Source organism: Rhinolophus ferrumequinum, chromosome 9, assembly GCF_004115265.2.
Source record: "Rhinolophus ferrumequinum isolate MPI-CBG mRhiFer1 chromosome 9, mRhiFer1_v1.p, whole genome shotgun sequence".
Lineage (NCBI taxonomy): Eukaryota > Metazoa > Chordata > Mammalia > Chiroptera > Rhinolophidae > Rhinolophus > Rhinolophus ferrumequinum.
In genome coordinates this window covers 77,047,368-77,062,709 of record NC_046292.1, presented here as the reverse complement: position 1 = coordinate 77,062,709, position 15,342 = coordinate 77,047,368, and the positions used below count along the sequence as shown (strand labels likewise).

The window sequence follows — 15,342 nt, the reverse complement described above, 5'->3', positions numbered from 1 at the left end:
ACCAACTAAAGCCTCGTAACCATATATCCAATTAATAAAAATATAATCAAATACAACAAACATTTACTGAGAACGTATTGTGTCTAAGGTAACAAAGGAGACCAGTACCCAATAACTAGAACACAGAGTTGAAGTTCGAAAATTGGAGCTAGAGTCCCACCCCTACGACCCATAACAGGCCCTCATGTCCGTCAGGTAGTTTGACAACAGGTGCAATTCCAGACAGGCTTTCTGCACTGAGGTTTCCCCCTCAGATATTATTCCACAGCTCTGGTGCATCCTGCCATCACCAGCTCCCATTCTGTGCACACACACTTTTAAAAACACGGCAAAGTTGTGTCAAGAACATTTACTTCTTACAGGTATTCACCTACATTTCCTGACATAAATTCTTTACCTAAAGGAATGACTGCCGAATGACCAGAGACTGGTAAACACCTGTGACAGAAAGAATTTCCCTCTCAACAAAATTCATTGTGTCCATCTCAGCAAAGCATCCGTTCCCCTGTGGTCCGTCAGCTGAGATGGTGAAGTACCAGATTTGACATCGCAAAGGTAGTCTTAAAGTGTCCACATTTAAATCAAAGGTAATCAGAAAATTTGTAACATTTAAAAGAATTGTGACACTTCCTTCTTTAACGGCTCTTTTTAAGTGTTAAAAAAACAAACAAACAAACAAACAAAAAACCCCAGGTCAATAAGCTTTAAGAGTTCCACAGTAATAAAACTAATGAAATTGTCAACACTTAGTGCATGCTGTGTGCCAGGCACCATGCTAACCCGACCCTATGAGTTCTACACTTTTATTATTCCCACTTCACAGATAAGGAAACCAAGATTTAAGGGTTAAAGGACTCGCTCAACATTTCACAGCTACTATTTCTTCGAAAATAAGACCTAGCTGGACAATCAGCTCTAATGCGTTTTTTGGAGCAAAAATTAACATAAGACCCGGTATTATATTAATATATTAGATTATATATTAGATTAAATTGGATTACACTATACTATACTATATTATATTATATTTTATTATGTTATACCCAGTCTTTTATACTAAAATAAGACCGGGTCTTATATTAATTTTTGCTCCAAAAGACGCATTAGAGCTGATTGTCCAGCTAGGTCTTATTTTCATGGCAACACGGTAGTAAGTTGCACGGACAGATTCAAACATCAGCAGCTTGCCTCCAAAATCCGTTCCGTGGCTTTTGTGACACCATTCTGTCACAATACTTGATAGTGTTTCACAAAATGAGTTATTCACACCCAACTGATGGCCACAGGAAAAATACAAAAGGCGAATAAAAGATTTTCCTTCACTGACAGTAAAAGCTCTGGCTTAGTTACAAGGTAGTTCACAATACTTAGGAAAATGTAAAGTTTGTTTAGACCAACTTTTAAATAGATTGGTGAGGTAACTTCAATGTATCAAACTACAAAAGCAAAGATGTACGCTGCCAATTAAAAAATTCAATTATACACACAAATAAGGAGAACCCTATTCAATTTTTAAAAGAAAAAAATCCTTTAACAATTTATAGTATAAGCTTTGGCCTGAAAGGCCAACGGAGTCCAAGACGCTCAAAAACTCTTAACAGGTTGACATCCTGTTAGACATCACGGACGGCAGGGAAATCCACCTGCACGTCACTGTCCAGGAGTCTGGTGTTTTCATCAGTTCCCAGGAAAAAGGCAAATTAGCAAGTGGTAAGCGTTTTACAAAAATAAATGTATCTGATATTTAAATTTTAATTATGTCCTTCCTCTATTCTGTTGTTAAGATTCCTTTATTACATACAGTACCAAGATATAATGGTGTTTTGGGTTTAGTGTGCTTCTCAGCACATTTTTTTTTTTTGCTGTTTTTTCACCTCCTTTTTTTTTTAATTAATTAATTTATTTTTAAAATTTATTGGGGTGACAATTGTTAGTAAAATTACATAGATTTCAGGTGTGCAATTCTGTATCACATCATCTATAAATTACATTATGTGTTCACCATCCAGAGTCAGTTCTCCTTCCATCACCACATATTTGATCCCCCTTACCCTCATCTCCCACCCCCCAACCCCCTTACCCTCTGGTAACCACTAAATTACGTTCCCCAGATTAATTTTCAAACCCTGTGGCCATCTTGTTGTTACTGATTGTTTCTCAGCACATTTTTTAAAAGCTGGAAACTGTTTATCCATTTTTTTATTTCTGCTGGCTTTTAAAATTCTGGTTCTCAAGTCTAGGAACCAATGGTCAAGGACAGCTAGAAGTTACCCTTGGAAAACACTAGTTAAATACCGTGTTTCCCGAAAAATAAGACCTAATCGGAAAATAAGCCCTAGAAGGATGACATCCCCTGAACATAAGCCCTAATGTGCCTTTTGGAGCCAAAATCAATATAAGACCAGGTCTTATTTTCGGGGAAACACAGTAATGACCTGCTTAGAGAACTTTTTTTAAGTCCCTTAGGAGTACAGTAGACCAGCAATTTTGGGAAAGCATTTCCACTGAATAATTCATCACAAAAATGCAGACTAAGCTGCCATCCTCAAGAGAGGACCCAGTTCTAACTATGAAAGCTAGCAATACTTCCAGCCTGCAAAAAAACTTAGACATTACCATGCTAATGTTACCTATTTGTACTGTAACTCTAGATCAAAAAAGCAGATGTTTAAAACTGAATAAGGTCTGCTCAAATTTAACACCATTATCTTGATAAGCTTTCCCTACCACACTCCTCCCTACTTAAAACTTTATCCAAGAGAAACAAGTGCTTATAAAGATCTTTCTCAACGTTATAATGAAACCACTCCCTGCTATGATTTGGTATGGTGAATACTGAGCTTTAATTAGCTATATAAATAGAAGTAGTTAAGGATAGAAAACAAAAAGCAAAACAAAACACCCTAACAGTTTGTTATCCAATTTAAAAAAGGGCAGTTACAGCTGCAAGTTAAGCTATAAACTTTTACATTCTCTGTTTAGCTGGCATAATAGGTATGTGCACACACAAAGCATTGATTCTGAGGACCTGTTTTATTAAACTATAGAATGTAAGTATTTTAAAGGCTTGTTAAAGACTTTAACAAACTACATGTGAGTTTACTGTATTCGGCCTTTCCAAAATTGAGGATAAATCTACTCAGTGCTTCAACAGAAAGTCTGTGCAGTTCACCATTGTTTGCCTTTCTGATTTTCCTCTGAGGCTCCCAGCTGGAGATACATGAATATTTGTGGTCATTCATGGGGTGTGTGTGTGTGTGTGCGTGTGTGTGTGTGTGTAACAATCTAGGGAGTGTCCCCTCAAGACAACAACACAAAGAGCCAACAGCAAAGGATAAAGCTTCCCTTAACTCAAAGGCTTCCTTCCTGTTCCGTCTTTAAAAAAAAAAAAAAAAAAAAAAAACAAAGCTCCAAACATCTTATCTCAAGGGAACTGCAAACAGGAGGCTGTCCTCACGCCTCTTCTGAAAGCAGCAAAGCTCATCACACCTACGGACCAGGTTGTGAAGGACTCCAAGGAATGAATACCTCCACTCTGCTTTCAAAAGAAAGGGTTAGAGGCACGAACCCAAGGGAAAAACACACGCATGCACGCACACCTTGGAGTTCGTCCCACTATAGAAAATAGGAAATATTGGAGATTAACCGTAGTTTCGTAGGGTTGTAACAGAATCCTCAGAAACAAAAGAAGCTGCCCACGGAAGCTGTAAGCTAACAGCTCTGGAAATGTCATTTCTCCACCCACATACATACATACTTACTGCATAAAATAGCTGTTATGCCTGCAAGAACAGCTTAAAAATCACTGAGCCTCAAAAGAACTAAACTATACAAGATAAAAACCAACTGAAAGGTCCAAATCAGAGAATTTATTAATACAACGCCCTGCGAGCACATGCAAAAGCTGCTGTCCTAGTCAAGGAAGGAGGCACGTAGAATGTCTGTAAGGACCCTGGCTCCTCCGAGTGGCTGTCTTGCTTCACTTGACACCTTGGATTCTCTCATCAGCTACTGCAGGCAAACAGCCTGCCAAGAACAGTGACCCTGTCATGCCCAGCTTTCCCAACACACTGACAAGACGCAAAGTACAATGCAACACTTTTCAGGCCCCATAAATGTTACCTACTTACTCTCATTGACTCAACTTTACATTTAAGTACAGTTGGCATAAATCTGAACTTTAGAGCTTAAATTACAGGTTATCTAGTCTGGCCCTCAATTTTACAGATGAACAACTCAGATGGAAAAGGACTAATGGCTAGTTTAAGGAAACAGACCAAGTTAGAGGCAGAACCAGTTGGCACCCAGACTTCCCACCCAGTTCATTGGTTAAATACACCTGGCTAGGAGTAGAAGCCTTTTAGTTTTTAATGGGAGAGAATTTATTTAGCTATCTGAGGCTTTATTTTCACAATAATGCATACACTTGGCACAGGCAGACTCTGTTAAAGTTCCATAAACTGCCTTAAGAAGGTATATTTAGGTTGATTTTACACGGCTTTCAGACATTACTTTTGAGAAAGTTAATGGTTCTGAGGATTTGCATACATGATCACAATCTGAATGGTAACATAAACCAAAGGACAAGTTGCAAGGACAGGCTTTAAAATCTGGTGTATTACACTAGCGCAGGGTTTTCAACCTTGGCTGCACATGAGAAGCCACTGTCAGCCCTGTGAGTTAGCCATCTTGGGCAGTCGACCTGGTCAAGCCTTCAGATGACTAGACCTCAACTTCTGGTCTTCACAGATGAGGCCCCAGACACTGTGGAGCGGAGACAAGTCGTATCTAATTTGCTCTGTCTGAATTCCTGACCCACAGAATCCATGGACATTAAGAAAATGGCTGTTTGAGAGCACTAAGTTTTCAGGTGACCTGTTAAGCAACAATAGGAACTAGTACACCTGGGAAGTGTTTAAAAATCCCAATGTCCAAGTTGCACTACAACTCAATTAAGCGAGAATCTCAGGGGTGGGACCTAGGCCTCTATTGTTAACGGACCCCAGGTAATTCTACTCTACTGCTAATTCTAATTCTAATCTAATTCTAATTCTAATTCTAATTCTAATTTAGAGAAGGAGAACCATCTCTAGGCATACACTGTCCAATACAGTGGCCGCTTGTCCTATGTAGCGATTTAAATTTAAATTAATGAAAATTAAATAAAATCTAAAATTCTATTCTTGAATTGCACTAGCCACATTTCAAGTGCTCAATACTTATATATAGCTAAGGGTTACCATATTAGACAGCAGATATATAGAACATTTCCATCACCACAGAAAATTCTATTGGAAGTGCTGGTCTAGACCAGTAATTCTCAAAACCTGGTCCTGAGCTAACAGCATGACCTGGGAACTTGATAGAAATGCACATTCTCAAGCCACACACCAGGCTGATTGCACAGAACCTTTTGGGGTAAGGCTCTCCAGATGATTCTATACATACTGAAGTGACAAAACCACTCATCCTGTTACTCCCCATACAAAACCATTTTTTTCCATGATCTATTTCATACCGTGTTTCCCAAAAAAAGGACTTAGCCGGACCATCAGCTCCAATGCGTCTTTTGGAGCAAAAGTTAATATAAGACCCGGTATTATAATAATATTATATTATATTGTACCCGGTCTTATAGTAAAATAAGACTGGGTCTTATATTAATTTTTGCTCCAAAAGACGCATTATAGCTGATGGTCTGGCTAGGTCTTATTTTCAGGGAAACACAGTACTTATATCTGAAAATTACCAACTTTTAACTCCATTATAATGTAAAACAACAGTTCATGTTGTAATAAAATGTCAAAGATATATTTTTATGTTAACAAGCTTGCTTGAGGAGAAATGGCATTCAATTAGCAAAGGTTCTAAAATAGTTTCATGAAGATGCTCTTAGTTATTCATAATCATTATGAGAAATAACTTTAAGGTCCAAAAATACAGAAATGGTTAAAAATTATAAAACAACAGATTATTCAATTATTAAAATTATAATTGTGAAAACTGTTGTTTGACAAAATACAAATGGGAGAAAAGCAAAACACAAAACTGTAATTGTAAATATTTGTATTATATGGGTAAGTACAAAATGAAGGTAGAGGAAAAAATAAGAATAACTGATTCGTTAAGCATAGCTGAGCAACGACACTACCCTTTTTTATTTCTGTCATGCTTCTTATAGTTATCGTGCAAAAATATTTTATTGTATCTAAGGAAGCAATTTTTTAAAAAGATACAATTGTGTTTTGATGTGAAAAGTCCATTGCAAGAACATTTGGTAAAATAGTTCTACTACTTTATCAATGATTCACTGAATGGTTCACCTCATAGTAACATGTAATAAAGACTGGATTCAAGCAAATGACGCTTAGACGGAAAGTCTACAAGGATTTCTCCTCTCTACTTTTCTTCCTTAAACTTAGATCCTACAATCAAATATATTAAGAATTATGCATTTTTACAAGTAAAATTTTAGAGATGTAAAAACTTGACTTTTTTCTGTGCTTATTTAGAGTCCACATAGTTGTTGGGTGGTAAAGTGCCAAATAAACCCAACAACTATGTGTTTCTCACATTTTCTTCGTACATTTGCAAGTCTAAATTCCTACAAATATTTTGTACAGTGATCTTCTTTGAAAAGAAGATCCCATCTAAATTAACTCTTGAATGTTTTAATACATGTTTTCATACAAATTTTAGCATTACTTCCTTTATTGACAGGTCAGTTGTTAGTAAGCTTAATTTCTTACATTGCTGAAGTACAAAATAATCTTTCTGTTCTGTATGTCTGGGTTTCTCTCGCTATTCTGTTTCTTTTGTGGGTAATGTTTTCCAAACTCCATTAAATTCTAAATGCATAAACATCTTCTCTGCCCAGGCGCCAAGGGAGGTTTGAGAAAAGGTAACTGCAGCTGAATAACTCTGACAACCTTGATATCTTCAGGAAGCCTACTATTTGGGAGAAACTTGTTCCTATAAATTTCTTTAAAATGAGTCCATAACATGAGTAATGCTATTAAAAATTGGAAACAGTGCAAGTTTTCCACTTACCTCTAGCTAGATTTTGCCACAAGAAGCCCAGTCAAGTGGTAGGATGATAAACTGGCCAGTTTAGTATCATTTTGAAAAAATTTCCCAGCCCAATAGGCATACACATTTTTAAAAGGTGACTAAAAAATTTTCTGAACTAAAATGTTTGCAAAAGTGATACAAAAATAGGATTTTTCAGAAATTTCCAATTTTTGTACTGACTACAATTAATTATCCTCATGAATGTGGGTAATTGAGAGTTCTCTGGGGCAGCTACCACCTTCAATTCTAGCATTTACACATGCTCTTAAGAAAAAAAGAAAATCATTATTTTTCTTTTTATTGTTGGAAGTTAAATAGAAAAGGGATTTGACAGAAGTTTCTAATAGTAATATATATCTATTTTTCAAATAGCAAAAGAATTTATAAAATGCTTTCTGAACATTCTTCAATTTAGGCACTGAGAACACAAAGATGAATCATACACAGCCTTTGCCCTGGAAAATCCCCAGTCTACCTGGATACAACTACACCTGAGAAAGGTCCTTAACAGTAAAGGCATAGACCAACACAAACAAACAAAGCAATGAAATTTAGGGCGGGGAAAGAAAAACAGACTATAAAGAGTAAACTATCATTAATGTCCTCAGAAAGGGGGGGGTGGGAATGTCACAACCAAGAAACAAGAATAGGATGCCATTTAAAACAATAATAATAAAGAAAATCAGGGACCGAAAAAGGGCTCTTGGCAATTAAAAACATAATAGCAGAAAAGAAAAATTAAACATAGGATTGAAAGATAAAGGGGAGGAACTCTCCCAGAAGATAGAACAAAAAACAAACAAGAGATGAAAAGTAAAAAGGAAAAATAAATCGATGACCAGTTCAGAAAATCCTATGTCCAAATAAGTATTCCAGAAAAGAACAGAATAAATAAAAAGGAGAATTTGTTAATGAATTAATTCAAGATTTTTTTTTTTTTTAATAACTGAAGGACACGAGTTTCCAGGAAAGAATATTCCACAAGATTCCAGAGAGGGAAAACCTAGGTCACATTCAAAGGATTAGAAATCCAAATAACTTTGAACTTTTCAACAGAAACATAGGAAAACAAAAGACATTAGAGGAACTGACATCTTCAATTTGATACCCATCCAAACTATCAATGAGGTGAGTGGGTAGAACAAAGATATTTTCATGGTTTCAAAAATTTTACCTCCCAAGCTCCCTTTTTCAAGAGGCTAATAAAGGATGTGATCTATAAAACTGAAGCAGGAAAACAAGAAAGAAAAGGGAAACAAAAACAAGAGATTCCACATAGAGAAGAGGTAAAGGAAATCCTTATAATAATATGATAGCAACCCCAGGAAAACAGCTAAACCAGACAGAGAAGGCCACCAGTTCATAAAAGAGCATGTCAGAAGGGTCAGGAGATATTTGTCTAAGAAGATAAAATCAAGAGAGTACTTGATACTCTCAAGTTTGAATGTCTTGAAATGAGATTTAAGCAAGGAGCAGATAATTTCAACACTGAAATAAATACATAGAAAAAAGAGCAAATTAAAGAAAAAGGAAAAAATAGAAATAATTGTTAACTCTAGGGAAAACAAAAAGTACTGTATGACAGGAAAAGAGATCCTAGAAGAGTACATGGCTCAACTGTAAACAGAGTTATATATAGTCATATAAAAAATGTAAATACTAAATATTGATAGAACCAAAATTACTATATAACTATATCGGGAAAATGAGGAATGGGAAAAATCTAGGGTGGGGAGGGGATAGAGCACAGAAAGAGAACAAAGAGCAAATCAAAAACCAGCATGGTACTCAGAAATATGGAGGGAAATTCCAAAAGAATGAGGTAAAATTGCTATATGTGGTTGCCTCTGGGGAAAGAAATGAAGAGGATTTTTTTTATCATAGCCTTTATAAATTATAGAACTACTTTACACTGTACATATATGTGTGTATATCCAGAATCCAACCCCTTACCCACTAATCTTGCATTTTTCAAATTATAAATTTGTGACCTATTGGTGGGTTGTAAAATTAATTCAGGAAGTCACAACCATCATTCTAAAATGAATTAGAACAGAAGAGATAGAAAATAACAGACATTAAATTTTTTCATGAACACACACACACACACACACACACACACACACCCCAAGTTCATAAAATAAAATGGATTTTTAACTGTGGACTATGAACAAAGTGACTTTAAAAATCATTAATCTACACTGCATTATAATTATTTTTAGTCTTGTCTTGAAAAGTAAGATTTCAGTCTACCTTTATTTTAAAATAAAGAAATGGAAAATGTTGACAGCTAATGAAAATACTCCATTATAATGCTCTTTAAAATATCACACGAGAAGAATGTTCACACCTATGTTAGTGAAACCTAAATACTCTTTGCCTTCTTATAATCAGCTCTGTAATATTCGAACCAGAGAAAAGAGTAACAACACAGAAATCAGAACAGAATTCAAAGTCATTGAAATAATTTTATAATGTGGAATACTATGCTTCTTAGGTGATCTTTTTAATTTTGTATGACTTTCACTAATATTTAAATTTCTGCTCTACACAGACACTTGAGCAGAAGGACTCATCCTAGAAGCAGTTTGGAATGGCAGAGGAAACAGTGTACAAATTAAAACTGCAACATGTAATACGTGAACTAGAAAACATATATGCAGTTGACCAAGACAAAGCTTTCCTCCACTGACCTTCCCTCATACACTTTACAAGGTACGCTGCACATCTTGAACTATGGAAAATATGAGCAAGAAGTTAAAACTTTCATGCTTTTACTAGAAGCCCAAATTTAGCCCTTTTTTTTTTTTTAACTTAGCCAGGTTATATATGCACACTGCTTTGGATGCCTACCCTACAATTCACTTCCATAAAATAATCAAGAACAAAAATTTCTGTAGAAACCAAGTTCCGCTATACTCTCTTCATGGTAAAGCTTCACCTCCCAAAAGTTATTAAAATCAGATTCATAAGTTACCCATCTATATTTTTAAAACCACCACTACTGTCCATTTTACTAAATGTAAAAAGAATGAATGAGTCTTAATACACTGGTTTTTAAAGATAGAAAAGATATGTGTTGAATTACACATAAACAATATCTAAGCATGTATCTGAAAATATGCACGAGCAATGAATGACTGTGGTTACCTTTTTTTGGAGAGGTGAGGAGATGGGAAAAGGAAAGGTTAGAGAAAGACTTTTTACCATATATCTGTTTATACTTTGATTTTTTAACTATTACCCATTTTGGCAAATTAAGGGTTCTCATCCTATTCCCCCCTCCTAAACTGCCTTGCTTCTGCATCCTATTCCACACCCTGTTGGCACGTATGCAGGTGCACGTGTGTGCGAGCGCACATAAAATCACCCAGAAGTACTTTGTGGCAGGTATGCTTTCACTTTCTTTGACAAAGGACTTTCTCCCTTTCTTGCAAAAGTGAACCTAACTCTTAGCACCCACATGACCAACAGAAATACCACCTGTCTTTGCAGGTTGCCAGGACCCTGGGTCACTTCCACAACCCCTGCTCAGTGCTCCATCACACTGGAAACCTGAGCAGTACAGACATTTGCTGAGCATCCCGTTGACCCAGGTGCTGCTCAGGGGCTTGGGACACAAAGGTAAGCAGGACCAGGTACCTGCCTTCAGGGAGCTCACAAACTCAAAGAGGAAACGGAAGAGGAAACAGGTAATTTCCAAATAATATAGCACATGTAATGGCAAAAGTATAGTCTACACAATCTACCGCATTGCTTTTTAACTATTTTTTCCTCCCTCTTCCCACATCTCTCAAAGGTAAGAGCCTCTGGTATAGGCCCACAGTTACTGGGCCTGTAGTTATCTTCAGATCTTCTGTGCCAACCATGTTGCCTGCACGATCTGAGGTTCATAAATGTCTCTTGTATAACAATGCAATGCTATTTTAAGAAACAAATTCATGCATGTCTCAATGTTTCAGAACAGTGATGATAATATACACGCCAACGATTAACCTGGACCTGCGTTGTGTATTATAATCTTAGAATTTCAGGACCAAAACAAACATCTTTACCCTCAGATGCTCTGTCATCTTCTAATTCTCACCATGCAGTCTTGGCTTTGATGCCATAAAGGGGAAAAATTACGAAAGCTAAGTTTCTTTTCCTGGAAATAAATGCATTCTTACTTGTTTTTACTGGTAGGACTAAAAACTTTTACCCACTAACTTAAAATGTCTATTCATGGTTCACACATTAATAATTTCTTGCAATTTTCAGAAAAATAGTAATTCTCAATTTGACACAGGTTTGCCAGTATTACTTTAAGGACTTCTTATACTTTACACCTTGCACTTCCAGGTAAGGAAAATAATATTCTTGCCTTGCCCTGAGCACTATCCCAAAACAAATGACAGAAATGAATTGTAAACATAACATGAAGCACTGTCACAATTAAGCAACCCAGAGCCCAAGGGAGGAACTGTTTCTATTTTTAAATGCACTGTTGCTTTAAGAAAAAACCTGGTGGAGAAATATGAAACCAAGCTGCATAATGAAAATCAAAACGCATTTGGTGTCTCCATCCTTGCAAGACAGTAATCCTAACCTACAAGCAGCACAGTTGTGTTGACCCCTCTCAGGTGGTTTGTAAACGAAATGACGGGTATCCAGGCAGAACCCCACAGAAAGTGCCCATCTACTGCTCGAAGATACAGATCTGTCAGGAGGACAGGACAAGAGAACACCCATAGTTCAATGCTATTCTTGTAGCTCCAAAGAAGATGTTATTTCAATAAACAATCAGATAGATAAATCCCAAAATCATCCTGCAAATCTTTACTTAAAAGATCCTGATTAGTAAGAAGGGCAGCCCTAAAAATGATCAACTGATTGTTTAGCATGTCTAACCAACTGTCCAGTTATAATTTCTGTCCAAATTCCACAAAATTAAATCTGTTTCTCCCCACAAATGACAAAGCTTCATTTCATTAAATAGTAGCTAAAAGTAGCATTCCTTATGGTTAAGAGTGACAAGGAGCAGGTGCCAAACCAGCATGGAAAACAGAAGCAGCAGCCACATAACAGGAGTTAGAACATTCTACCTGTTTCCCAGACTGCTTTGAAGAACCTGACCCAGAATAATTTTTTTTCTGAAACAATATGAAAACATCCAGTTGTGGGGGGTTTTTTTTGGGGGGAGGGGGGAAGTTGGTTATCTAATTTAATCTGTAGATATTTTAATTTACTCAATGAATTTATTTACTATCACCACAAAATATAGTATACAGCTACACCGCTATAAATGTATCTAAAATACTATAAATATTTAAAATGTATCTAAATATATTATCCAAGGATACATCCATTATTGAAAAGTTTAACACATTTTAAATATAACTTAGCTGTTTACTAATTAAAATAACAATGCTCTAGGTAGCAAATGTTTGCAAACTGAATAAAAATTGCTAGCCTCAGCACAAAAAGCAAAAAAAAAAAAAAAAACCCCAATCTTACCTCCTGACAATTTCTTCCCCCAAATTTAGCAAAACTGTGTCTGAACATCACATGATTATAGAATGGAAGCAGTTGTCTCCTTTAGCAATAAAGTAACAAACCCAACTTCAGAGTCTCCAGTGAAAATCTCTGAAAAGCAAAAACCTCTAAATTGTAGCGCATCAGTCAACAGGTGACTTTCAGAAACACAAACTCATACTCATGTCCCACAGGAATTAATTTTGCCAAATCTCCAGTTTTTTCTTTCCTATTTTTACAAGCTATTGCATTGCTATATTGAATGAATTCCATTTTCTTTTCAGGGGCTTACCAGAAAAATGCCAAATATTCAAATTATTTTCGGGCATTTTCCCATACTGCTGCTTGGAATAGAGCGGAATTAATAAGGATCCAACAACAGTTACAACTTTTCAAATGCAAATATGTTGCCATCTAGTAAATGCAGCCCCCTTTTAAACATCCCCCCAGTGTCTACAAAGCTCGGACACCACTTTTGTTTCCTTGAAAATCAAAATTCGCACATTAAATTCAAGCATTATCTCAACTCAGCACCAACCAAAACAGAAAAAAAAAGATTTTAAATGATCCAAGCCAGAGCCTACATCGTACAAGATTGTTTTGCTTTATTGTGGGGTCCCCCCTCATTTTACACACAAAGTCCCTAAACAAGTCTGACAAATGAAGCAAACAGTGCAGTGGCGGTGGAAGGAACCTGGGGCACTGGGTTCCACGAACAAGGCCTTGGGGTGGTCACTTGCCTATTCAGGCCTCCGTTTTCTTATCTGTAAAATGTGGCCATTAGACTAATAGTCATGTCTAGTATCCCATCCGGCCCCTCGTTGTCTGGGTGCCTCGAAGCCGGCCGGGGATCACAGAAGACCGGTGCTAGCTCTAGCCAGGGTGCCCAGCCTGATGCCGCTCTATTTTGGGGGGCGCGGGGGATAGAAAAACGGAGGAGAGGAACTTGGACTTGCAACAGCTTCAGACAGGAGCGTGCGACAAACTTGAAGCCGCCCTCCTAACAATAGGAAAGAGCACTCCCATTTTCCTGGCTGAAACTTGCAGACTGCGGGGTCGGATCCTCCTCCCGCCCTCTCCGCGCCCGCTGTACCTTTCTCCCTGTTTGGTGTTGGAAGGAGGAGGGTGCAGGACCGTTTGATTCCCTTCCATCTCCACCACGCATTTGGTGTTCAGTTCCAGTTCTGAAAGCAAAAGCGAACACGAACGTTGCTAAGTCGAGCATCCCGCCCGCGCGGAGTCTCCCGGGAAGCGGCCGAGCGGGAGCGGGACCCCGGGCGCCCGGCTCTGCGCGGCCGGTGCGGACGCCGCTCCGCCCGGCTCTCCGGCCTCGGCTGCGCGCTCGCCGCCCGGCCCCGCGGCCCCGCATTTTCCAAAGTTGCTCCCGTCCTCAGCCCGACCCCGGATAGAAACGAGCGGAAAGCTCCTCACCTCTTCGGTTCATGGGCCGGACCCGGACGGCAACTTTTACCTTGGTATCCGACATATTGGCGGCGCCCACTCGGACCGAGGCGGCCCCTCACGCGCCGCGCCGCCGCCGCCTCCGCCGCGCACCCCCCGAGCGCGGCCGCCGCCGCTCCGCCGTGAGCTCGGTGAGGCAGCGCCGAGGCGCGCGGGCCATCCCGGGGGAGCGCGACGCGGGGCACGGCCGCGGCCCGGGGAGGGGCGGGCGCGGGGCGGGGCGGGGCGCGGCGGGCGGGGAGGAGGCCCCGCGCGGGCCCAGGCGCCGCTCTAGCCGCGCGGGCCCAGCCGAGCGCGCAGTGCCGCGGCCCCTCGCGGCCGCCCGGGGCCCGGCCGCACCGCCATCTTCCGCGCCGCGCCCGCCCGCCGAAGCCCGGGGACTCGCGGAGGCCCGACTGGGCCGCGCGCGGCGCCCCCCGCGGTGCGGCGGGGCCCGCGGGAGCGGAGCTCGGGGGCCGCGGGATTCCGGGGCGGGACACCTGGTGTCCCCGGGCGAACTCCCGGGCCGAGACTGCACCGGCCCCTGCGGGGACCCCACAGGGACCACCGTGCACCCGAGTCACCTTCTGAGGCCGCTGTCACCCCCAGATCCCCAGCTCTGGGGCGTGCCGGGTGGGCAGGCCTTATCCGCGGAACTAAATATGCCGCAACCGAGACGCCTGCACGCCGCCCCCTCTGCCCGCCCCACGCGGCGCCTGCAGCGGTATTTTACGATCGAGGCTAGAAATTAATCAGTGCATGTACCACCGAAAGAGTATGAGTGTGTAAATAGTGCTCTCGCTTCCTTTCCCTTCCCTTCCCCTTCTCTTGTCGTGGGAGGGATGTCAAGTGGGCTGGGAGGGTCATTAACTCTTACATAAGAATTTAATAGCAATGGATTCTGTCGTCCTGCCAAATGCAGACCTCGCTGCCAGGGCGGAACTGGGTGAATCTGATTTATTCTGTTTGGTTCAACAAGGGCTTTGGGGCTCTGTGTGCCATGCACTTTGAAGCATACAGAAGTCTAAAATCCAAAGTTTAGATCTGGGGAAATCTTTCAATTTTGCTTAAATGTGGAAATTTAATTATTCACCAGTGCATTGAAAGTTATATTGAGGGCCTACTGTGTACAGTGAGCGCGCTGTGGAGGACACACACAAACATGAATAAAGTTATGCATCCTGTGCTCCAGACGCACAAGCTGTGGTGGGAAAATTAGCAGTCAGATATGCCAGACTGTGTGCCTGTAGGAGAGGTTCAGTTCTGTGTCCAGCAGGTGCCAGTTATGGGATTGACTTTAAGTCATGCTCAACTGTT

The 15,342-nt window shown here is 39.9% G+C and overlaps 1 protein-coding gene across 4 annotated transcripts in view; it reads right to left on the bottom strand.

Moving 5' to 3' along the window:
• KIF13A (kinesin family member 13A) overlaps positions 1-14,155 on the bottom strand; it is a 34,915-nt gene extending 20,760 nt beyond the window's left edge. The window contains exons 1-3 of one of the 4 annotated variants that reach the window (XM_033114956.1): positions 14,017-14,155; positions 13,679-13,769; positions 12,596-12,696 (exon numbers count right to left, since the gene is read on the bottom strand). In XM_033114956.1, the coding sequence (XP_032970847.1) occupies positions 12,675-12,696; positions 13,679-13,769; positions 14,017-14,071 (168 nt within the window). In that variant the 5' untranslated portion in view covers positions 14,072-14,155 and the 3' untranslated portion in view covers positions 12,596-12,674. Of the gene's footprint in view, positions 1-12,595; positions 12,697-13,188; positions 13,586-13,678; positions 13,770-14,016 lie in introns of those variants that run through there. The other 3 variants (XM_033114954.1, XM_033114955.1, XM_033114957.1) reach the window with 3 other exon arrangements.
• Positions 14,156-15,342: the final 1,187 nt, after the last annotated feature.